The 23,468-nt window shown below is 47.2% G+C and overlaps 3 protein-coding genes across 6 annotated transcripts in view; 1 reads left to right on the forward strand and 2 right to left on the reverse strand.

The window, feature by feature from the left end:
* Positions 1–652: 652 nt before the first annotated feature.
* retreg3 (reticulophagy regulator family member 3) lies at positions 653–8,797 on the reverse strand. Its single transcript, XM_048991770.1, has 9 exons — positions 8,049–8,797; positions 6,340–6,446; positions 6,186–6,216; positions 5,596–5,722; positions 5,117–5,201; positions 4,823–4,960; positions 4,644–4,723; positions 4,384–4,516; positions 653–3,471 (listed from the first exon to the last, which is right to left on the reverse strand). The coding sequence occupies exons 1-9, from the start codon at positions 8,285–8,287 to the stop codon at positions 2,915–2,917; spliced, it is 1,497 nt and encodes a 498-aa protein (XP_048847727.1). The 5' UTR covers positions 8,288–8,797; the 3' UTR covers positions 653–2,914.
* Positions 8,798–9,471: 674 nt separating this feature from the next.
* tubg1 (tubulin, gamma 1) lies at positions 9,472–17,540 on the forward strand. The gene is made up of 11 exons (XM_048991772.1): positions 9,472–9,612; positions 10,203–10,315; positions 10,640–10,807; positions 11,339–11,407; positions 12,166–12,245; positions 12,327–12,453; positions 14,265–14,351; positions 15,171–15,320; positions 15,522–15,674; positions 15,825–15,986; positions 16,229–17,540. The coding sequence occupies exons 1-11, from the start codon at positions 9,564–9,566 to the stop codon at positions 16,424–16,426; spliced, it is 1,356 nt and encodes a 451-aa protein (XP_048847729.1). The 5' UTR covers positions 9,472–9,563; the 3' UTR covers positions 16,427–17,540.
* A 140-nt stretch (positions 17,541–17,680) lies between these two features.
* plekhh3 (pleckstrin homology, MyTH4 and FERM domain containing H3) overlaps positions 17,681–23,468 on the reverse strand; it is a 32,478-nt gene continuing 26,690 nt past the window's right edge. For 3 of the 4 annotated variants that reach the window (XM_048991767.1, XM_048991766.1, XM_048991769.1), the window contains 4 exons: positions 23,177–23,313; positions 22,360–22,480; positions 21,263–22,018; positions 17,681–20,005 (listed from right to left, as the gene is read on the reverse strand). In XM_048991767.1, coding sequence (XP_048847724.1) covers positions 19,880–20,005; positions 21,263–22,018; positions 22,360–22,480; positions 23,177–23,313 — 1,140 coding nt within the window. In that variant the 3' untranslated portion in view covers positions 17,681–19,879. The remainder of the gene's footprint in view (positions 20,006–21,262; positions 22,019–22,359; positions 22,481–23,176; positions 23,314–23,468) is intronic. The other variant, XM_048991768.1, reaches the window with a different exon arrangement.

Genomic DNA, 23,468 nt, shown 5'->3' on the forward strand with positions numbered 1-23,468 from the left:
TGAATTGAAAAAAAGTACACTCACTTTTTACAATTCTCATTAAGGGCAACATTAACATAAAAATCTGTCAAACATGGGAGAATCACGCTATCACAAGGATATTTTGCTGCTCAGTTTAATGATGAAACCAGAATTTTTTATTTTTCCTCCACGTAGAGGACTTGGTTAACTACACCATTATTTTTGTTTACGGTGTAAACGGGCCGTCTTAAAAAAACAGCTGTCTTCCACTGTCAAATCAGTGAAACGTGAGTGGTAATGTGGTACAAAGCTGCATTATTACAATATCTGTAAAACAAGTCAGTTCTTACCTCACTCAATCCCGTTTTCTACTTTATACGTTTGTATATAACATGTTCACAGTGTATTCTAGTGGGGGACAGACGGGACAAAAAATTAGCAATAGTTGCCTACCTGAATGACAACTGTCCCTTTCCATAGAAAGCAACACGACTGACAAATGATTGAGAGAATAAAATACATTACTATCCTAAAGATATTACTTATTGTCCAGATAAAGTATAAAATTTTGTCCAAGTAAGGCTTTTATCCCAACAGAGAGCCCTCTCATAGATCACAATAAAAATAAGAACAGTGGCACTATTAAGCAAAACATTGCAGGCATCATTTACGGGAATAAGCAATGCATTATAACACTTACGATATTTATTTATACAGGGGTTTAAGCTCCACACTGTACTAATATTCTGATTCCCAACAATACACAGCACACATGGTGTCGACAATAATGGGCAAACAGACTCTTACGTAGAAAATACTACTGATAAACCAAAAAACATTAAAAAATAAAAATGTACAATTTTAGAATTGACTTCTTATATTTATGCCTAACAAATGATTTTCACTACTGTCACTCTCCTCCAGGGTTCTGTCCAGATGCCTTACGAGCGGCTCATGCATTAAAAGATGAATTCCTGCTATTTGATAAGGAGAGAAGAAACATTAAACATACAGCCAAAATTATACACCGCTCACAATTTAGACACAGAAGATATGGTGTGCAGAGAGGGGTGATGTCTGAGAAAGTTCAGGAGTGCTACTTGGGGTGACTGCCCGTCCCACATCCTGTTGTGTAAGTATCACATTTTTCTTCTCGACACAAGCGGCACACAAGCCGAAAAGAAGCCACACAATGCGCATGGGAAAAGCACATCACTCGCTCAGACATGCTTTGGGCTGCATTACTGGTGTATTTGATGGGAAATATGCTAAAATAAAATGCTAACCTGTAAACTAATAATGCCAAATGGCCAATGTGTGAGAACTGGCAGTTGTACTATAAAACAACATGAACTATAGTACTACGCTGTGTTCAACCAGTGTAGAAGTACGTAATTCATTAAGAAAGTGTCTGCATCTCCCGTTTTAATGGAACTACCAACCATACTGATTAATATGGATTAAACGTCATTAAAAGTGAGTTTGTCTCTTCATGATTGTGTGCCCTAAAATGGATGTATTATTGAAATGATAGGAACCCTGCATTCATTAGATCACTCTTTGTTAAAGTTCATTTGGTTAAACCCAAAGTCACACAGTTCCATCTATGGCTTTAGCGCTGGGAGGGTTAGGGTTAGGGCTGTACTGTGTATGCGGTTCCCCATTTCCATGTCATGCACTTGCCACTCAGACCACAAGTGAAACTGGGAGTGGTACCAGGACCTGCCCTGTTCCCAGCTTTCCTGACTAACCAGAAAGAACAAAGAGTCAAGAAGACAAACTTCCATGTTTCCCCCGAAGTAAAATACCCGTGAGAAAGTAATTCATAGGGAAGGGTGCTGTGAAGTGCATGAAATCATGGGTCTTGTTGGGGGAAAAGAAGTAATTGGTTTGATAGTTATGTTTTGAAAAGCTGAGCGCTAAGTGAGACTAACCTTTTATCCAACCTAACTTTCATAAAAGTGGCAGAAGCATCAAATAGCTGCTGGCTTTGTGCAACTTTGAGCAGCAAAAACTCAAACGCGCACCTCAGCGTTACTCCACGGGTGGACGCTCAGAGCTCGGCCAGCAAAGAAACATCTTAATTCATTTCTCATTCTTCCATTTTTTTCCCCTTTGCAAATTTTGCAGATTTTCATGCGAGTTTCATTTGAATTAAATGAAACCGATTCTCTTAATGGAGATGCATGACAACAGCTAGTTCAGATGGTTGCTATGCCGGCAAGAACACGTCACACATGGCTTGGGGGGAACCTGATTCATCTCGCAATGACCAATGCCAGTCCCTGTCTTTTTGGACGAATCATTACATCTGATTCTTGAATGTTAATATGAAGGTGTTATTTACATATGTGCATTGCAAAGTGATGCAGACAAACAGAAAAATAAGATGCAATAAACACACAAGCTTTGGGATAAACCAGAAAACCATGGAAAATTTAGATTTTTCTCCAGCAAATTCTCACAAACAGGAATGTAGGTTTGGTCCCATGTCATTTATCCTGTGTAAAGTTAAAAGTTTGACAAAGCAAAGGTACAGTGTGCATTTCATTGTGGTTTCTGAAGTGGATTTGACATGAATCGCTCTCTCGATGCTTGAGGAGAAGTGACTGGCAAGTATTACAGTTAAGCGGTTTTGCTGTGTCGTCTGCTGTGCATGTGTGTTATTGAGAAAAAGGTCCTATTGCTCAGCCTACAAAACTAAAAGCATTTAAAACAAGGGATCGTATATGAGTAGGAGCCCAAAAGGAGGAAAGACTCAAAAACCTGAACTAAAAACCTAACAAAATACTTCACAGTGATACCAACGGCAAACCAAATCCAGCTTTTGGTGGCTGAGACCCCTGTCATCACACGCGCCCACCCGCCCGCACACACACACACAGACACACACACACAGACCCCCCCCCATCCAAACCCAGCTGGTTCCGCGGACACATACAAAAAGAGGTTTTCACTGCGGTTTTCCCAGGAAGTTGGACAGGAAGCTGGAACCCTGGTTCTGGGGCTGTCCGGCGCCGCGAGCGGAAGTTCCCAATGGATCCATCTGGTTCAGCTCAGACTGATCCAGCATCTCAAAGTCCTCGTTCTCCAGGTCGGTGTCCAGCTCAGAGCTGGACTGTTTGCGGCAGGCCCGGCGTGGGCCAGACCGAAACCCGGTTTCTCTCTGGGGGGCGATGGGCGGCCGCGGCTGCAGAGCCCCCGCCAGTGCCGCCTGAATCATGCTGCTGGCTATCATGCCACTGATGTCGCCCGTGAAGTTCGCAGCTGGGGGCAGCCCGCTGAGGGACAGCTCGGCATCCAGCTCCTCCTGGTCCGAGTCCAGCGGGGCGTCCACATCCATGTCCAGCGGTACGGACCGGCGGCCCGAAAGGCTTGATGGCGCTAGGCTGGGCAGCCCGATGCTGGTGTCATCGTCGTCATCCAGCAGCGTGGCGTCGGGATTTATGGAGGGGAAGTCAGGGAGGTCTTGGGCAAACGACTCCTCTGCGTCACTGTGTCTGTCCAAGTCTGAGCAAAAGGATGGACAGTTAATCGCCTGTCAGGGCTGGATTCCCAGCAGACTGCGAGTGAATCTCAATACCAAGAACGCAAAGACCGCACTTGTGGTCTTAGCAAGACCGGACTTGCTAACCTGCCTTCCAAGAATGAACTTGGGGCACAATGGATCATGCGATTGCTCCCGTTTGGCGAGGATTCAACATATGTATCCGTGATATTTGGGGCGGAGCAAGACCAACATCCGGGGATTTTTACCATTCTTGTGTACGTGTTCTTAATATTGGAACTGGTCTTTAACAATGGATGATGACATAAAACAGGCACAAGAGAACACAAGTAAAAGTATGCATATTGAGATTCACCCTGCGTGTGCTGGCTCCCTACTGATCTACATGTAATACTGCAACGACGTATACCACGCTGGACATGTAAAAGCGATATTTAACATCAGCCACAGTGGGTTAGGGGAAGGACTCAGTGGCCTTAAGGATCTATGGTTAGGGGTTCAAATGCCGTCACTTCTGTTTGTGGATTTTGTAGGTTCTCCCCATGTTTAAGCTGGCTTCCTCCAACAGTCCAAGATTATCTGAACACATGGCTGGCTTAATAGGACTCGCTAGACTGCCTGTATGTGAAACTGTGCCCTGTGGTGCACTGGCATCCCAGGCAGAATATTCCACTGCCTTCGTGCCCATTGAAGACTGGGAGAAGCTCTAGTGCCCCAGTGACCCTATACTGGAGGAGAAGCAGTTAAGGAACATGGATGAAATCAATTACACCAAGTCCAACTGTCTAACTTAGCATTCATTTGAAATGCAGCAGACAAGTAATAAAAGAGGGTTTAATAGTTTCTGAAAGATTTCTATTCCTGTACTTCTGCATGTCTTTCCATGCCAGGGCCAAACCCCCCCATTCCCTTACCTTCAGAGCCCTCGGTGAGCGGAGTCTGCCCCCTGGACAGGTTGAAGGTGCCGTTTTCGGTGTAGGAGACCTCAGCGTCTGAATGCTCCGAGTCCGTGATGGCCAGCTCCCTGGCCGCCACTGCGTCATCGAGCTGGCGGAGCGGAGAGGACAGTCAGATCGACCTGACCGTGGTGCACCAATACCGGGTAACTGGCACTGAGAGATTCATAAAACACAAGACGGGTGCTTCAAGGTGGCTGGACCAGGTGTAGGGTTACCGTGGGGCAGAAGGCAGCCAGTTCCTCCTCGCTATCGCTGGCATCAGCGGTGGCAACAGGTCTGATGGCTCGGCGGAGAACTGCATCACAAAGACAGTCCCACCCCCACGGGCCAAGGTCAGAGGCTGAGATTTGAAGAGCGAGCTGCACTTTCTTGCAAGGTCCCGCCCCAAGCTCACATTGGTTTTCCATTGGCTTGGACATCATGTAGCCGCGGACGCTGAAGTCCAGCCGCTGCAGGGCCGGCTCCAGCCTCACGCACAGGCGCTGCCACATCCGGTGGTACGCAGCCAACGGGCTCAGCAACACCATCAGCACTGGGGACAGACAGACGCAGCGCGAGGGGGTCTACGTGCGTCTGCCGACATTCAAAACCGACCTTCCGCGGCCCAGACAGGATCCCCACCCTATCCAATTTACCCATACATCTCCAAAATACCAGTGGTATTCCATTTCCCACCACTGAAACTCACCTGCAGCATAGGAGAGCACCAGTCCTGGAACGTAGTAGCCCAACATAGCCAGGAAGCTGAAGAAGCTACAGGCTAGAAGACAGAACTGAACAGCATGGGCAGACCGCAGGTTAAAAGCTAAGGGTTAAGTGTTACTTCCATTTACATAAAACAAGGCATTTACTGCATTAATGAGGGAAGCAAACAAGGGCACGAGTACCAAGCAGGGTACAGGGGACACAGACTAACTGAACCCACTCTAGGTGGCATGCAGGGTGGGGCACTGAGGATTAATTAAAGGGATTCATTTGGAAAACAAACTAGTTACCCAACACACTACAGACATTTATATAACTTTTAATCGAAATGTTACTTTTGTTAATTTTTTTTAACAAGTACTTGAAAACAATTTTGGTTGTAGCTCTCGTTTTTTGACCACAGCCCCCCCTGTCTGTCCGCCTCTGTCAAGTATCTGGTTAATAAAAATCCCAGCCACCCACCTTGCCCGGATCGTGCCTCTTAAAGTCCAAGAGACAGGCAGTGAAGGACGACACCGAGACCCAGAGCTCAGCCATGTGGTGACACAGCTCCGGAACGCTGAGTATTCCGGGCTGCACCAGACCCCAGCTGCGGAGCGGGAGCAATTTGGGGTTCAGTGTCTTGCTCAAGGACGCTTTGATGGGGTCAGGAGGAACCAGGGCTCAATCAAAGGGCTTTGGTATATTCACTTTGGTATATACATCTCATTCAACTGACTTACAGCTTCAACAAGCCAGCAACTGAGGAATGTACAGAAAAATAAAAAAAAAAACACCACGAGGTACAAAGTGGTGACATAGAATCTCACAGAGAAGCACCACTGCCTGCATGTTCGCTTCGGGGACTGCGGCTCTGCCAGATTCCTCCTGCAGCTATGCTGACTGACATCTTGAAGGCGTCCACAGGGTATGTACCCCGTGAAGGACCCTGCCAGGTTGCCCCCCCCCCCCCCCCCCAGCCTTGAACAGGTTTCCCGGGTCCCTGAGAAGCCGCTGGATGTGATATAAATACTAAAGCAGCTGACTATTTTGTCAAGCAGATAACTACTTACCTTTCGTTTTCATATTCATCCACTCGTCTGACTGTAAAGACAGACAGTACAGCAGAATCAGAAATGAGCCGGACACACGTTTCCAGGCCTAAAGCAGCGACACGTCGCTGTCATCTGCCCGGAACAGGAGCGACGGCTGGCAACGCAAGCGCACCTCTAATCTCGGGCCAGATCTTCTTCCTCCAGGTGTCGACGCAGACGGCCACGGCCAGACCGGCCGAGAGCAGGAAGAGGACGCGCAGGGAGGTGAGGGCCAGGAACCTGGAAGAGGAGGACAGCACCGCCAGAGTCAGAGTGGGTCACGCAGCAGGTAACATGTGGCTGAGGCCCCCGTGCTTCTGGCAAGCGTTAAGGGCAGGGCACCAAACTAACCCTAACCTAACCCTAACCCATTCACCAAGATAATATAATGTCTGAAAATAAGCAAGTAAAAAACGAAACAAAAAGGTTTCAGGGCACCAGGGCCCCCTGAAATCAGACTGCCCCCCACCCCCACTGTCTCAGACTGATCTTGGAACACAATTATCCCAGACACACGAGTCCTAACGTTTTCATACGTGCAGGCTTGGTGCTTCGATCTGAGTGGGTCAGATTTAGCAACAACGACAAGCAGCATGGCTGGCAGCATGCACACAAAGCAAAGCTAATCTAACAGCAGGCTTTTAAGGGTCATCTTCAAGTGACCTTTTGACCTCCAGCCTAAATGAGCAAACCTAGATTTTGCTGGGGGGGGTTTCACCTACCCCAATTTCAAGCTCCTCTCACCCAACTTTGAACCCAAGAATAAAATATTTGCACCATTCCTCAGACTCTCAATCAAGTTTAGCTGCACATTTTAAAACAGTATCACTGCACAGCTGGAATAATAACAGTTTAAGATTGAGATGGACTTTATTGATCCCAGGGGAAAATTGTAGTGCACACAACAGGGAGAACTTGTGCACAGAGAAACACACATACAGCACCAAACAGACAAAGTGCAAAGACAGTACACAGAGTGCAAACTATGTCAGGTCATTTACCCTGTTCCAGTGAACACTGGCCTCTCGTGTAACATTCCCTTTAAGGAGCAATGGCTGTCATTTACTATACCACATGCCACCCCTTTAAGCTGGGACTGGACGTGAAGGTTACCCACAGCTCCCAGATATATCAAGCCTAATTTCCAGCCACTGTAAACGTCTTCCGGACGGAGGACACACCAGAAAGTATCATGTGCAAGACACCTGATACTTGGTTGCATCCTTCATTAATGCAAGAAACCATATCTGCCGATCTGTTGTTAAATTAAATGTCAGCAAAGTGCGTCAGTTAATGAGTCTATATTTAATCATTCCGAGTAACTCATTCCCCAATGTTATTCTGTATATCCTTCATATCATTCTGATCTGTTCAGGATTCTTAAATACTATGAAAATTAGATCGATATTTCACCCAGGCTGGACACAGAACCGAGAAACTGTCCATGCAACGACAGGAGAACTCGATAACAGAAGTGACAGCGTCAGTCGGCCCTTTTTTGTCCCATCACTTTCCTGCATTTGGCAGAAAGATTAACTTATTACAATGGATATTATTAAGCACAAACCTTTCATTCCTCACACACTAAACAAATGATCGGAACAGAGTCGCGGATCGAAGCAACCACGAACGAAAACACGACTTGTCTCTAAAAATAGGCGAAAGGGGGCCATCTGCCTGCTATCTGGCATGAAGAGATGTCAGCTGCTTCACGGCAGATACCCGGTCGGAGGCGGCCGACTGCCGCGGCTTCTGCGGCGCACACGTGGGGCAGCAAAATGTCCGACTAACTTTCCCTTGGATGGAAACACGGAGAGATGGTGGGAAGGAGGTTCGACTTACCAGAAGACGGCGTTGGCCGCCGTGTAAAGCAGCAGGCTGGGAAACGGCCTTTCCCAGAGCAGCAGCCCCTGGACGCGGGTGACGAGCGGCTCGTACGGCCCTAACCTGCACAGCAGCGACGCCTTGACCACCTGCACTTGCGCGTCCCTCTCGTCGGGACTCGATCCGCTCTCCGGGCCGCAGCTCAGCCCATAGCTCCGACCCTCGCTTGCGGCTCCGGTCTCTCCGCTGAGCGCCATCTTAACGTCCGATTAAAGCCGGTGCGACGGCCCGCCCCCCCCGATACGCACGAAAGCCGCCCCCTTGCGCCGCGGCGCGATGCAAGGAGCTCCGGCACAGATGCGGTCTGGTCTGGCTGCCCCGATCACAGAGTACGGAGCTGCCGCGCGTTAGAGGGGCTGGATCCGCTGCCGGAGACTTGCTGTGGGGACGCGCATGATGTCCGCCCGACACGGGCGACGGGAAAAACAATGTCAGCGGCTTAAACCCGAAACGCACATTATTCAACTCCCCACCAAGTCATGCGTCCGTCACGCTTCCTTAGACTAAACGCAGTCCGGGAAGATCCTCCTCTTTCAACACGCCGATTATTTTACTCCAACATGGCGAAGCTGACGGGCGCCCCCCTGTTTTCTCGCCTAAATCCCCCCCGCATGCACACTGGCTGAAATATTCACCAAAATGCTCTAAATAAATGTCACTTTTTGCTTTGGTACATTTTGGACGGCTGTGGTCAGGGTTAAACTTCATTGTGTGTGTGGGTGTGTCTGGATTGGATTTTATACGTTAATTTACATTCCACGTTGCTTACTAAGCCTCAAGACTCTTTGGTCCCCATGACACATCTCGATATTGCTTGTGGCTGAATCAAACCAGTTTTAAAATTGTATACACATATAAGAATCGGATTAATTTTGTTAGAGTGGTTACTTTGAATTTTCATTCGGTTTAAATATATTATTCACCAACACATCGACCAGTTGGTATTTTTCATAAAAGGAATTTTAGAATAACTTATGTTTACATGCAAGCTGTTACATGGTTTTCAGAATTTTCCAGAAAGAATCGACAAACAGAAAAAAAATCTTACATAGTATTATTTACCCAAGTACTACTCGATCTTGCGAATGGAATGGCATTAATAATGTAACCAAATTAAATTGAACTGAAAAGGTCGTTCGTTCATTGATTATTCGATGCTTTTGTTAGTGGTTAGACAGAAGTCAAGGGTGGATAAATCCACAACAACACAATAATATTGTTAATAATAAAAACTACAGTATATATCTGCCTTTATTATGCTTTACCGCAAGCTGCCGTAAAGCACGGATCTGTAGTTCGACGTGCGGCACATTTATCTTTCACGCATGCGCGCACACACCCGCGGGCGGCGCGGGCTTGTGACGTCACCACGGCGGGAGAAAGGAAGCGCCGGTCATTGAGACGCGTTGGGGGCAGGCCTTCGAGCGCTGGATTGTCAGTTGATTAACTTCGGTACTCCGTTAATGAAGCAAGATGCCCAGGGAGATTATAACACTTCAGTTAGGACAGTGCGGCAATCAGAGTATGCTCTTGTTTATTTATTGCATTTTCTGATTTGTCCCATCCAGTGGATTAGGCCCGGTGATGGTGAATTGTTCTCGGGTGTTGTTTACCGTGGACGGACTAGAGAATGATTAATGCTTTCTGTTTTACGGTGCATCACTCTAAAATAAACTTCGTGTGCGGGTCTTATCCTATGATGAATTAAATGTGGCTGTTTGCTGGTGAATGAGGGTTGGGTAGCTTGTTCTCTGACTCTGTAGGTAACTGACAGCTTTCTTACATCGCTATGGTTGTCATTGTAGCTTAACTTACACACGAAGCACAAATCGAGCAATGCACCGACATTTGTTTTAAAACATTATCCGTTTTTTGAGAGTTTAAGCAATGAGGCAGTATAGCAGGTTCGAAATGCGGATTTCACCGCTTAACCCAACCTACATTTTGTTCACGATCACAAAGACGCCACATTTTACATCGCTGTCAGCATGCCAGATCAATGAGTAATCCTCAAAAGCAAGCCTTAGCTAGTTGTTATAATTAAAATGAGAACGTTTACATGCGTTGATCGGTAAACAAATATCACATGAACCGCATCCTCCTTCCCCGCAGTCGGCTTTGAGTTCTGGAAGCAGCTGTGCGCCGAACATGGCATCAGCCCGGAGGGAATTGTGGAAGAGTTCGCCACGGAGGGCACGGACCGCAAAGACGTATTTTTCTACCAGGTATTAGTCTGATCCGTCTTTTCAGTTCTTTATTCCTATATAACTTGTACTCCTCTGAACTTAAAGCCTTTCCTTAAATGTTATATGCTGCTCTGCTGTACCTTTGTAAATCTTTGTAGGGCTCTGCATCTCCATACCGGGTTTGCTTGCAGTGTTTAACACGTGTATCCTTTAGGCATCTTAATTTTATGACGCAAAATGCCAGGAGCTTTGTGAAAAGCTGCAGAAACGAGGAGCGTTTTATAATCTCGCATCGCCAGCAGGTGGAGCTATTACGCCGTTTCTATTCCGTTGTTCCCCCTAAAATGAAGCGTTGCCTTGCAGGCGGACGATGAGCACTACATCCCAAGGGCGGTTCTGCTCGATCTGGAGCCCAGGGTAATCCACTCCATCCTGAACTCGCCGTACGCCAACCTGTACAACCCAGAGAACATCTACCTGTCAGAACACGGAGGGGGCGCTGGGAACAACTGGGCCAGCGGCTTTTCCCAGGTATTAACTGTGCAGAGTCCGGCTCACCATGTTTGCACGACAACTGAAAAACTTATTAAGTCCGTGCCTTGAAAAGCAAGGGGATTATCCCTGCCGGCCCCTGGAGGATGGGCTCCCCCTTTGAGTCTGGTCCCTCCCAAGGTTTCTTCCTTCTTGGGAGTTTTTCCTTGCCACTGTCGCCTATGGCTTACTCATTGGGGGCTTTGGGTGAGGATGCTGTAAAGCGCTTTGAGACGATGTAATGTTGTGATAATGCGCTATATAAAAATAAATTTGTTGTTGATTGCGTTTATGCTTGTGCAGAATTTCTTCATTTTTGTTATTACTCAAAACATTGGTTTAAAGAAACTCTGAGTAATGCTTCCATTTGGTACTGATAGACATAATATTTTTTGAGGAAGATCTTTAAAAAAATAGCAAGTCCATCCATAACAGAAACCCCAAGCTGTCAAAGAGACCAGCGTAAGATGCCTTTTAAAGTGCATATGTATGAAGCAGCCTGGTCGAGCTTTCTCACGGTTGTATTTCCAGGGTGAGAAAATCCACGAGGACATCTTCGACATCATCGACAGAGAGGCAGATGGCAGCGACAGCTTGGAGGTGGCTGGCCTTTGATCTCCGCTTGGTTGACTCGGGCTGGAGCAGAGAAAGCTAACGGGGCGTTCACTTGAAGGGATCGCTTTTCACCTGCAAGCCCCAAGCTCGTGGTGTTTACACATGCTCTAGTGTTCACAACTTGGCTTCATTTCTCTGGAAAAAAAAGCTTGCCTTTGTCCAAGATGTTAATGTATTTTTTTAAATGAAAAGTTCATATAAAACTATTAGTATTGCTTGCTGTTTTCTTAACCTTGAATCTCAGCCTCATCACAGTAACATAAGGAAGCTAATTAAACTTTATTTTCCTGGTTTTAATGATTTTCAATTGCTGTTTTCCATTGTGTGAATGTCAGGTCAGGCTGGTGTTTTTCCGAGTTACCTGCAGAGGTGGATAGATTATGTCCAGAAAGTAAAAATCCTGACCAAGATTTTGTTTCAACTAACCAGTTGAGTACTCTGTGACTGTGACTCTTTATAGTCAACTGGTTGGTTGAAACAAAATCTTGGTCTGGATTTTTACTTTCTGGACCTGACCTGGCCACCTCTGGTTACCTGTGTCCACACTACGTGGTTGTCTGTCCTATATCTCTTACACCACCTGTGCATATGTACTTTTTAATGAAACTGCAATGTTTTGCACTGTCCTGGTCACATTTTCAGAGTTTAGTTGGCTCAAAGTATATTGGTAATAATTCATTTTTGGCTGTTTGTGAGGATGTTTGTGTTCTAAAGGGCTAAACGACCTTCTGTCCGTGTTTCAGGGCTTTGTACTCTGCCACTCCATTGCAGGGGGGACAGGATCAGGCCTGGGATCTTACCTGCTGGAGAAACTGAATGATCGGTCAGCATGCTTCTTTGTGTAATTGACACCCACCCACCCCCCAGAAGGGCACCTTTTAGTCAGTCTCCCCTCTGTGTTCAGGTACCCCAAGAAGCTGGTGCAGACTTACTCGGTGTTCCCCAACCAGGACGAGATGAGTGACGTGGTGGTGCAGCCCTACAACTCTCTGCTGACGCTGAAGAGGTTGACGCAGAATGCTGACTGCGTGGTATGGGGCCGCTGCCTGCGCAGATCGGATGCATTATTGCCTTTTTAGGTTACTTTGACGGCTAGCATGACACCAAGTCCTCTGGCAGGTGTTCAGACCTCTCTGGTTGTAAACATCATAAGGCTACATGCTTGTAATTTAGAAATGGCTGATTTTGCGACCTCACACATGTATCTGGTTAATGATGGTAAGGATTTTGGTTATTTTCCAGTATCATTCTCAAGAGATGCCAGGAGGCCCTCATTATGATATTTGCGTCTTTTGAAAGTAATGAGAATTTTACACCATTAATTTGGAACGCATGGGTTGGTCAGGATCTATTTTATAGGCACCCCAGTAATGACTGTTTACAAACTGGGCCACATCTGGTGCTTTTCCACTGCCATCAAGAACCGAACCGAGCCGAATCCGAATCGTACCACAAAGAGACAGACTTCCATTGTAAATTATGCAAGTCGTACCCGACCCAAACCCGTGTTGACATGGTCCTGCTTACTAGCAGGGCGAAAAGCGATACTAATCCGAGCTGGTAGCATCACCACGGTCTGATTGGTCAAAATTCATGGAGACGCTAGTAATCTATGTCAGTGTGCATGTATTATCCAAAGGAAAAACGGCATAATCTATGTATTATTAATTAGTAGCAGTATTAAACAACGCAGAGCATTGATGCATTCCCAATAACACAGAACTTGAAAATTTCCAAACCACAAATTTTCACAAGCTAATGCTAATTCCGCTCGCATCAGATGCTAACGTTACGCAGCGAGCGGTAAACGAAATTAGCACGTAGTAAATCGCGATGCATACCTTGTGAGCAGTAAATAAGCGTCTTTTCCCTTTTACATCACTGTTACTTTCCGAACTTGGGAAGGCCTTTAATGAGCAGTAAAACTGAAGTGAGCCAGAAACTCTCTGTAACCAGGGTCTCTTTGTGGTCTGGCTCAGGTATGGGCTGGTTCCCGTATGCTAGTGGACAAGCACCAATAGGTTGTACAACAGACTACCTGTGTGTGGAAGCCCCTTTTGACAGTGGATGGCAAGGTTTTAAAAAAGAAATTGGACTTTGTTCCAGTGGATGACTTGGGAAGGGCTGTGTGTAGTTGCATGTAACAAGCTGCTTAATTGCTTTAGTGCACGGTATGTCTAACAACAAAAAAAGACTGGGCAAAGTGAACAGCACACATGAGGAGGGAAACAACTGCAGTGTGTCCATCTGCTGTGATGCTGTTCTGCCTGCAAAGATGGGTTTTTCCGCTGTACGTTTTTCTGTAGGGGTTTCGGCCGGTAGCGAGGGAAGCGGAAGTGTATCTTGCGGAAATTACATTTCGAAGTTCAGCATGTTTTATACGGCAAAGACTGACTGGAGACTAGAGTCAGATGGCAAGTACTGCCAGTGATGTATACCCTGCCAAGTTTGCAACCCTAAATGTCACAGACACGGGGTTGCCCCAAATGTTAACCTTTTCTTACAAGACTGACTTGTTAGAGGGGCTGAATCTGTAGGCAATTAAGATAAATGACCTTTCTTGAAAGGCTGATGCAGATTTCAGTCTTCTGGTATTGGAATAAATAAGCAATACCTTTTTTTGTTTATATATCTACTGTTTTATGTTTAATGTAGATTGAAATATTTTATTTGGCATCATTGTGTTTTGTTGGGGGGAGGGGGCTGTTATTGTGTAATAATGTTACTAATTACGTTTTTATGGAGTACTGTCGTTTCCAGCGTTATGGTTGGTCCGTCTGTCTCCCCTCCCAGGTGAGTCCAGTGAATGACAGCTCGTCTTTTTTTCTTTTCATCTGCGTAGGTGGTGCTGGACAACACGGCCCTGAACCGCATCGCCACGGACCGTCTGCACATCCAGAACCCCTCCTTCTCTCAGATCAACCAGCTGGTGAGCATCCACCATGGCTTCTGTACCTGCAGGCCCGGCCTGGTCTGGGATTGCGGAGGATAAAAAAACGACTGCAGGCCCAGTCAGACATGGTCTCTCTCCTAGCAGGAATGAAACGCGGCGTCTTGAAATCTTGAACCTTTCACTGGATTCAGTTGCATAATATTTTGTATGCAAATCCCTGATCAAGTACCATCATTTTCGAAGCTTTCCACCCACAGTCCTACAAATATTAGTCTCTTGTTAGTGTCTTGAATTGTCTTGCAATTTCAACACAGTCCACACATTGAATTTTCTAATCAATATCAATAATCAAATTTTCAATAAAATCAGTTACATTCAGCCATTTCAATTCACTCAATGTTCCAAGGGCAGAATGAAAAAAGACTGGTTTGGAGAGAAATCCAATTACATTATAGAGGAGGTGAGTCCAAGCAAGTAGAAGAGCTGGGACAAAAGCATCTGATTCGTTGGTCCCACCTCCTCTACAAATCTGATTGGCTTGGAGAGAGAACCAATCAGAATATTTTTGCGCAAGTAAAACTCCCATAACCTTTCAGCATTCTATGAAAGCACGACCAAATAACCAAGAAATGTTCATAGCTAAAAACTGGTCTTTAGCTAATGCCACGTTTTATTACCATGCCATTTAATACCATACTACACATGACAATTAGGCGCGTATTACACACAAAACGGATGCAGTTTCTGTTTACTTTGGTCTTGGGTAAGGGAGGGCGCCCTCCTGTGGCTGTATTTAGAGAGCGGTCCCCTGCTAAGCTGCTCACAACTCTGCCTACACTGTTCTTCCTTTATCAGGTGTCCACTATAATGTCTGCCAGCACGACAACTTTGCGCTACCCCGGCTACATGAACAACGACCTCATTGGCCTGATAGCTTCCCTCATCCCCACCCCGCGCCTCCATTTCCTGATGACGGGCTACACCCCTCTCACCACCGACCAGTCGGTATGCGACATTCTCCCTCCTCCGGCTGCCTAGATTCTATGTAGGATTCGGTAGCGTGTATATTTTGTAATACAACTGTGTCAACCTGCCAGCTGGGGATTGAGTTTTTTTTTCCATTAGTCAGCATTTGTCTGGATCCAACAAAGTTATTTGCAGTGGAGTTTGGTTTATAATTATAGATCCATTCTTAATTGGGTACAGGTGGCCAGTGTGAGGAAGACCACGGTGCTGGACGTGATGAGGCGGCTGCTGCAGCCCAAGAACGTCATGGTGTCGACGGGCCGAGACCGGCAGACCAACCACTGCTACATCGCCATCCTCAACATCATCCAGGGCGAGGTGGATCCCACGCAGGTAGCTGTCCTCGAGTCATCAGGGAGCGCGTCTGTGTCCGCTGTCGACGACCTTCATCCTCCATCGCTAACACATCACTCGTCCTCCTCTGCTCACCCCGCGCACCATCCTTACCGGGCACCTGCTGACGGCCTGTGTTTGGGTTTTCAGGTGCATAAGAGCCTGCAGAGAATCCGAGAGAGGAAGCTGGCCAACTTTATCCCTTGGGGACCTGCCAGCATCCAAGTGGCCCTGTCAAGGAAGTCCCCTTACCTGCCCTCCGCCCATCGTGTCAGCGGGCTGATGATGGCCAATCACACGAGCATTTCCTCTGTAAGCCCCACCCACAGCAATTGTTCCTCTCAAATCAACATTTTGCATTTTACTAATGAGTATCACTGGCATAATTAATATAAATGTTTGCTCATTATCGAGGAATGTTAGCGCGATCAGCAATGGCTGGTGTCTTCTCATGAGGTGTCCACAGTTGTATTTTGTCGTTTGAAGTTCTGTGATACGTGCGCGCTAGAGCTGCACGTGGGCCTCACGTTTGGTGGACCTGCTTTTCCCTGCAGCTGTTTGAACGCACGTGCCGGCAGTACGACAAGCTACGCAAGCGCGAGGCTTTCCTGGAACAGTTCCGGAAGGAGGATATGTTCAAGGAAAACTTTGACGAGCTGGACAACTCTCGGGAAGTGGTCCAGCAGCTCATAGATGAGTACAGCGCCGCCACCCGGCCCGACTATATTTCCTGGGGGTCCCAGGAGCAGTGATCACCCGCCAGGGCTATAAGCCCAGACATCTTCTAGGGTACCTCTGAAGAAGGTAGCTTTTTCCTCTGTTGACGTGACCTAGCAGGATGCTATAAGCCATTAGTTCCCCTATAGCAGGTATTTCTCATTATATATAACAGCGTTTCAAGCCCGGGAATTTTATGTAAACGATGTGCTATCATCCGGTGAACTTCTTACTAGCCGATTGTGTAGCGTAGCACAGCAATTTCCAAGTTTTGTGTCCTGAGCTGTGTCCTCCTCGTCAGCTGGTTTGACCTCACTTTGTTCAGATTTCCCCCCTCCCCATAACATGACTGTACATGTTTGCCAGCCTGAAATACCTGAATATAAGGCGTGGCTGCCTGCATTGTGCAACAGCTGGCAGAGTATATAATACGAGATGAAATTAGAGTTAGATGTCGCAGCAAAACAGCGAGCAAGTAAGGGTTATAAACTCTTATCTGTTTTTTGTTGCTGTGGTTTGGCTTTTCAGTAGCTCTCCTCCCGGACTCTTCCGGCTTCCTGAATCTTCCAGCGAACAAAACATTATTTGTAGATAAGATGACTGCTTGCTACTTCAGCTTGGCAATACTGCAATCCGTTCGATACCGTGGACTCCTTTGACATCAAGTGCGTTTTTGCTTCCCACAACATTGTAGCATGCTATCCAAGTAGTTGATGATGTCACTGTAGTGCATGATGCACCCTCGGCATCCTGGGAACTCCTCAAGGGTTTGGGCAAGAGAGCAGCTGGTAGTTGGAAACTTTGCTGTTTACCATCAGGTAACACCAGTACTTTGGCTTTTATTGCTCTTTTTGTAATGCCTGGTTCAATATGCAAAATTAACAACCTCAAGCCACATCAGTACAACAGACCGATATTTTTTGCGTCCAGACAGTGGAGGGTGTCTATTTTTCTAATTGTGGATATTTGCGGTTTCTTGTATAGTACACAATGCACTGACTTTTTTTTTTTTTTTTCACCCCCCCAAATCATTTCCTGCTTCGCAGAAGTTTGCAAGTGGTGTACATACAGCGAATGCAACAATGCATTTTTGCTTGGAGCAGATGCAACGTTCGAATTTGTGCTTTAACAAATAAAGATTTAACACAAGTGAAAGACCCGTGTATTTTATGTTGGTTAAAGTGACCACAAACAGTCGGTACAATCCATACTTTTTCGTTGGCTGAGATGGTCGCATGGAGAGCCGCATCCTCCAGAAATTCTAGGCCCAAGTGTAATGAAAACATGGCTTCTACAGTGTATGAATAGTGTTGCTTTATTAAATACATACTAATCTCGCATTATTGCACATCCAAGTCACATGTATAAACAGCATACATCTACAGAAGTACCATGCGGCATACAAACAGCATACAAAGTTACAGACAAAGCTAGCCATCCTTCTGTCATACAGTAAAAAAAAAATATGGCTTTCATAAGAGAGGAGCTGCCTGCAGCTGTGGGACAGTGTTTCCCAAGCCAATCCTCAGGAACCCCCAGTCCACGTTTTTACTCCCTGCCAGCCAGTCCATATTTTGCTAGGAGCTGAGAGGGAGCAAAAACATGGACTGTCTGAGGGTCCTTGAAGACTAGGCTGGGAAACGCTGCTGTAGGAGGCAGAAACTTGGAGCGTGACCGAGGAACACGTATGCCTTCTGACTTCCTGCCAGGAAGTGGATTTGGTACGGAGGCCGTGTTTCGGCCGAAGGGTATGCGGGCGTTTAATGGTTGAATTAAGAGGGTGGGTGAGGTGGGGTTACATCGGGCCAGTGTTGCGCTCTGCCATAAACTAGGAGTGTCAGTCTCCATTTCTCATAAATGAAAGCGAGGGCAAAACAAAGCTTTTTAGTTACACAAAAATGTTCTAAGGGCAGAAGGAAAACTGATTAGTTATCTCTCTGAACCAATCAGATCGTTTGGGGGGGGGGGGGGGGGGTCCAAGCAATTAGACATGAAGTGTGAACAACCAATCAGATATCTTTGTCCTGCCTTCTCTAGTCCCTTAGGCACACCTCTACAATCTGATTGGTTGTACACTCTCTCAACCAATCATTTTTCTGTCTGCCCACAGAAACCATTATTTCAGAGAATCCGAGAGAGGAAGCTGGCCAACTTTATCCCTTGGGGACAAAATTATTTCTGTGTGAGATGAATACATTGGATAAAGAGTATTTTTTTTTAGCAAAATGCTAAAATACCTGATTGACAAAGATCTGTAGTTGTGGGTTGCTGAATTCTCAATGTATATATTTCAAGTCAGGGTCCTGACAATGAGAATCTACAGACATCACGTGTCTCAGGAATGTGTGTGTGTGTTTGTGTGTGTGTGTGTCTGTGTGGGGGGGGGGCACTAAGGGGTTTAACTAAACAAGGCACCGATGTCACTGAAGCTGCAAATCTTGTCTTTCCTTGGTCCCCGGCGTTAACCTGATGTATGTGAGGGTTAGGGTGCATTTTCACTTTGTCACCCGGAGACTGGAAAATGGCAGGAGTGACTGTTCCTGAACCATCCCAAGGTAAGCAGCATCCGAAACTACACCATTATTGAATCCCAGAACGCTGTGGATAAACTGAAACTAATCGAGGTTTGCACGAGAGATTCTTAAGTAAGAAGTACAAAATCAATTATTATCAAAACTTTTTATTAAAAGATAAAAATAAAATTAACGTCACAGAATGGCACCGTTTTCCTTAAATAATGTATTTCTAAAAAGGGAAGCTATTCAGAAGATTAAGGTTTTTTTGTGTTGGAAGGAACAGGTACAGTTAGGGGGATCTTTACATGTAGGTAGTACAACATTTCTCCGATAGGTCGATTCTGAACCAGTGCTACTCAAACCAGTGATGGTTTGTTCTGAGGGAGTGCAGATTTGGAGAAGTCCTACACGAGGACACCAACTTTGGTAGCAGACCAGAAACGGACACAGCGTTTACTCCTGACCACGGTCTGCGGTCAAGATGTAGGTCTTCACAGAGCTGCTGATAAGCAGTACAGGTGAGGGAACTTTAAGCTTTGGGAAAATAAAGAATATCCTTTGGCATTCACACCTTTTTCTGAAGCAATATTAGCCATATATTCTGGTTCCAAAGGAATAATTTTTTTTTCTTCCTTTCAACCCACGCCAGTAGACTAGACTACTGGAAAAGTCCCTTTAGTCCCATCAAAGAAAGCAGGATGACTTATTAAATCCAGCATGTGTAAATTCTGGCGGGTTGACGCATCCACAGCTAGAGGAAATTGGAGCCTGGAGCTAAAAAGTCGAGCTTTTCTTCCCCATCTCTTTATGACTTACGAAGCCGGGGAGCCAAGTGGAGCAGAGCACCGACACCATCCCCACCCTCCGCAACGAACCAGGGCCGACGCTGAAGTTCTGCCCCGCAGACGGCTCCTGCACTTCACCTTCTCGGCACATGTGGCCAAAGGTCCGGGCGGCGTGAAGGTTACAAGGTCAGGGCTCCTCTCTGCTGGCCGGGGAGATACCAAAGCCCCTATCGGTGTCCGCGTTGCTGGCGGGTGCCTGGTATCGCTGTGCGGCGCTGAGGTAGGCGTTCATGAGCTGCATGATCTCCGTCAGCTGTGAAAGGGAGGTTAGAGGCAAAGGTGTTAGACTGACTGCTGCAGTCTCATGATACGTCTCTAGTGAAGATCTCAAAACCAGATGCTGAGCACCAAGCATATTTAAGACCGATGGCTCAGGTCCTGAGCCTTGATTTTTGTGTACAGTATAATGAAAAGAGGTGGAATTCCAGGATGGAACAATGTCAGGTCAACGTCTCTTGGACAAGTACAGAGATTTGTTTTGGCTGGTGTCCAGGGTGGGCCAAATATAAGGGGGTGCACCAAAAGTTCATTTGATCTATATCCTAACTTGTTGGTTCCCAAGTCCCATTTTATGCGGCAGATTCTGTCGGGAGATGAAGTGTAATTTACCTGCAGGGATCTGGAGAGGAGCCCCTGTACTGCACATGTGCAAACAGACTGTGGGAACACAGATGGGCTCAGAGTAGAGGGCCCCCAAATCCGGTTTATATTACTGAGCGAAGATATCCGGCCTCCAGCCATGTTAGCCCCACAAGCAACACGGCGTCCAGATTCTGCCAAAACGGGCAATGCAGCCCAGGGCCCCCTGGCGCTCCCCCCCTGCAATGCCGCAGACACCGTCCCTGAGGGAGCTGACCCGCGGTTCTCACAGCAACGCTGCCCCAGCAAACAAAAAGTGGCTTCTGCATCCCATGACGTCACAGTATCGTCTTTGTTCGCTAGGGACACGGCCAGGACAATGTGTCCCTGTGTCTCGCTGTGCCGGCGAGAGCTTGCCAACTCGAGGCTCGTGGTGTAGACGAGAGAACAGAGGAGGGGCAGTGACGACCCCCAGCCGGGGGTTTTGGGTTATCTGCTAACCCTAAACTATGATACTATGTCTGTCAGAGTGTCACCCAAAACCTCCCCTAACATCACCCTAGTATTTGCAGCAACTGACCAATACACTCAATTTTTTTTTGGACTCGTCCACTACTCCACCTTGTTCGGTTAATTAATATCTCGCCAAGTTATTTAACTAATTAAGTTATATAATTAACTAATCTGGCTGTGGAATGTGACGAATACACAGCACAGCTGAGGTGCCCCTGAGGAGAAGTTTGGGCACTGAAGCCGTGTTCCTCCAGCCATCTGATATGATCATCAGTCATTTTTTGGAACAGAAAAAACATTATTGTTATAATGCCTGAGGTTTTTGTACAGCACCGTAACTACATACAAAACCGAATAGCGAACTGGTTTAGTTCCTACACAGGAAACGGAGATAAACTTGGACAAGCTTAGCCAGTACCTTGCTGGTTTCGAAGAGCAGATCCCGGTCCCCAGCGGTGACCTTGAAGGTATTGCTGTCGAACGCTCCATAGGAGCAGATCTGACCGTAGGGGAAGGACTCCAAGGCTTCAGCCTCCCCCTGCCTGTACAGCGAGATGCACTCGGCCGCCACACCCAGCCATAGTTTCTGTGAGAAGCTACCAGTGGAGCTCTGGAACGAGGGAGAAAGGCCGATGGTGACCTCAGATGGCCACAGATCGATGTCTAATGTGGTTAACGGGGTCTGTGCACTCACGATGTAGAAGTCCACCTCATAGAGGGTACCACCAAAGCCCGACCACTGCCTTGCGATGGCAAGGTAGGCCGCTATGCTCTCCCGCCTGCTGTAGCCCGCCAGTCCCTTCCAGCGCTCTACAATGGCACCCATCACGGCCGCCCCTTCCTCCTTCAGCCGGCCATGCAGCCGCAGGTCCTGCTCCACCCTCTGCTTGTGGGCTGCCGTGTGGCTCCACAGCGCCCCCGCCAGGAGGCCGCCAGCAAACCTCTGCGGACAGCCCATAGGCAGGTTGGGGCCTGTAGACGGGATGCCCGGGGGGGGCTTGAGGGCCAGCAGGACACGGGCCTCCACCACGTTGCCGGGGAAGACTTCGTCCAGCGGCGGGCAGGGCGAGTGGGTGCTGAAGTCCCCCATGAGGCACTGTAAGCGTAGGGCTGCCAGGTCCTGCAGATCCTCCTCGGAGGCAGGGAGCTGACCTCGCACCATCATCTCATGGCACTGGGGCGAAGAGAGAACAAGAATCCGACAACGGTATGCATGACCTTCGCTTCCACGAAGTCCGCGTTACGAGCAGAGGAACCATCAAAAGACATCTGACCCGGTTTACAAAAAGCGGCTCACTGACTTATTTTTTTTAAACAGACCGTATTTTTGAAGAGAAAAAATAAATATGCAGGCTGAGTTCGAAATGAGTGTTGAATGGGTGTTCTACTGCACAAGCAACTTCACCACCTATACCCACCACCCTTGTGACTGATTATGAAACCTCCCTGCCTTATATGTAACCTTTTAAAAGGTTATACATTCAATCGAGTGCCTTTTTAGGTGCTCTGTCTTACCTGCTCGAATAGGAATATGTACTCGATGCTGTCGATGGAAATGCTGTCAGTATCCAGGAGACAATAGAGCTTGAAGGAGAGTCTCCACTGGCTGTCCGGGTCTGGATCTTTAGCGGCGAGGCTACGGGGAGGGGGGAGGCGTGTAAGGAAAATGCGGCGATACAGGCAATGGTGGTGGAGCCACCCACATACTATTCGACTGGCCTGACCGCGGCTTTTGTTTGTTGACTGATGACTAACCACAATGCCTTTTGTTTGGCCGGTTTGCTCTACCACTGTGCCAGGTATTGCACACCTTGCAAAAAGGAGGGGGGGGGTGTGTGGGGAACAGTGATCCCATTGTTCTCGCCCCGCTTATCTCGTGGCAAATTATCCCAACACCAAGCAGACGATTAAGGTGTCACTTGTGGCAGCCCAGTCGTTAGGCACGTGTGCGCTAAGTAAACCAGGCCGCCAAGGTGACGGAACCCGTTTCCCCGAGGTGAGCGTTTGGTGATTCAGAGGCGAGCATTCCGGAATTCTGGTTGGAAATATAGGGTGCAACTGCATCAATGACACTGGCTTGCAGCAACTGGGTGAAAGGATGTAGCATGTGACTGTGTAGTAACGTCAAATGTAAGACCTGAAATGAATGATTCACTGAGATGCGTCTCTCCAATTTTTGTTTTAAGTTTCAAGTGCGTTCGTTTAGTATCGAGGTCTAAAACTGCGCCCACATTACAGTCAACTAATCAGTCCACCCATGATCTTAAGATTAACATTTTGGATATTGCTAGACCCCAGCATGCATCAGCGGCCCCCGGGGAGGGATACCCACTTTTCAAACCTGGTCAGGATATCAGCGATGATGGTGCCTCCGTTGATGGCTCGCTCCTGGTGGGCGTTCTGCTCGAACAGGGCGAAGGTGTTGCGGCTGTCCTGCAGACCCAGCTTCTCTGAGATCATCTTCACCAGCTGGGGGGGGCAGTTCATAGAGGAAGCAGGAGTATGAGTGAAAGGACGAGTGAAGTCTCATCGCATCATTCGGTCTGTTAGTCGCCCCGAACCTCCTACTCAGTTCTAGTTAGGATATTTAACTACAAGTTCATTTATCTTGCTTACTACTACAC

This window comes from Brienomyrus brachyistius, chromosome 22 (genome assembly GCF_023856365.1).
Source record: "Brienomyrus brachyistius isolate T26 chromosome 22, BBRACH_0.4, whole genome shotgun sequence".
In the NCBI taxonomy this organism is placed as follows: Eukaryota; Metazoa; Chordata; class Actinopteri; order Osteoglossiformes; family Mormyridae; genus Brienomyrus; species Brienomyrus brachyistius.

Excerpts from the sequence above, each read along its gene's own strand:
- retreg3 (XM_048991770.1), bottom strand. The coding sequence starts at position 8,287 with ATGGCGCTCAGCGGAGAGACCGGAGCCGCAAGCGAGGGTCGGAGCTAT. Across the intron at positions 6,217-6,339 it reads GATCTGGCCCGAGATTAGAG|TCAGACGAGTGGATGAATAT; the intron begins GTGCGCTTGCGT and ends CTGTCTTTACAG. Across the intron at positions 4,724-4,822 it reads CAAGCCAATGGAAAACCAAT|TTCTCCGCCGAGCCATCAGA; the intron begins GTGAGCTTGGGG and ends TTTGTGATGCAG.
- tubg1 (XM_048991772.1), top strand. The coding sequence starts at position 9,564 with ATGCCCAGGGAGATTATAACACTTCAGTTAGGACAGTGCGGCAATCAG. Across the intron at positions 12,246-12,326 it reads CTGGAGAAACTGAATGATCG|GTACCCCAAGAAGCTGGTGC; the intron begins GTCAGCATGCTT and ends CTCTGTGTTCAG. Across the intron at positions 15,987-16,228 it reads ATCACACGAGCATTTCCTCT|CTGTTTGAACGCACGTGCCG; the intron begins GTAAGCCCCACC and ends TTTTCCCTGCAG.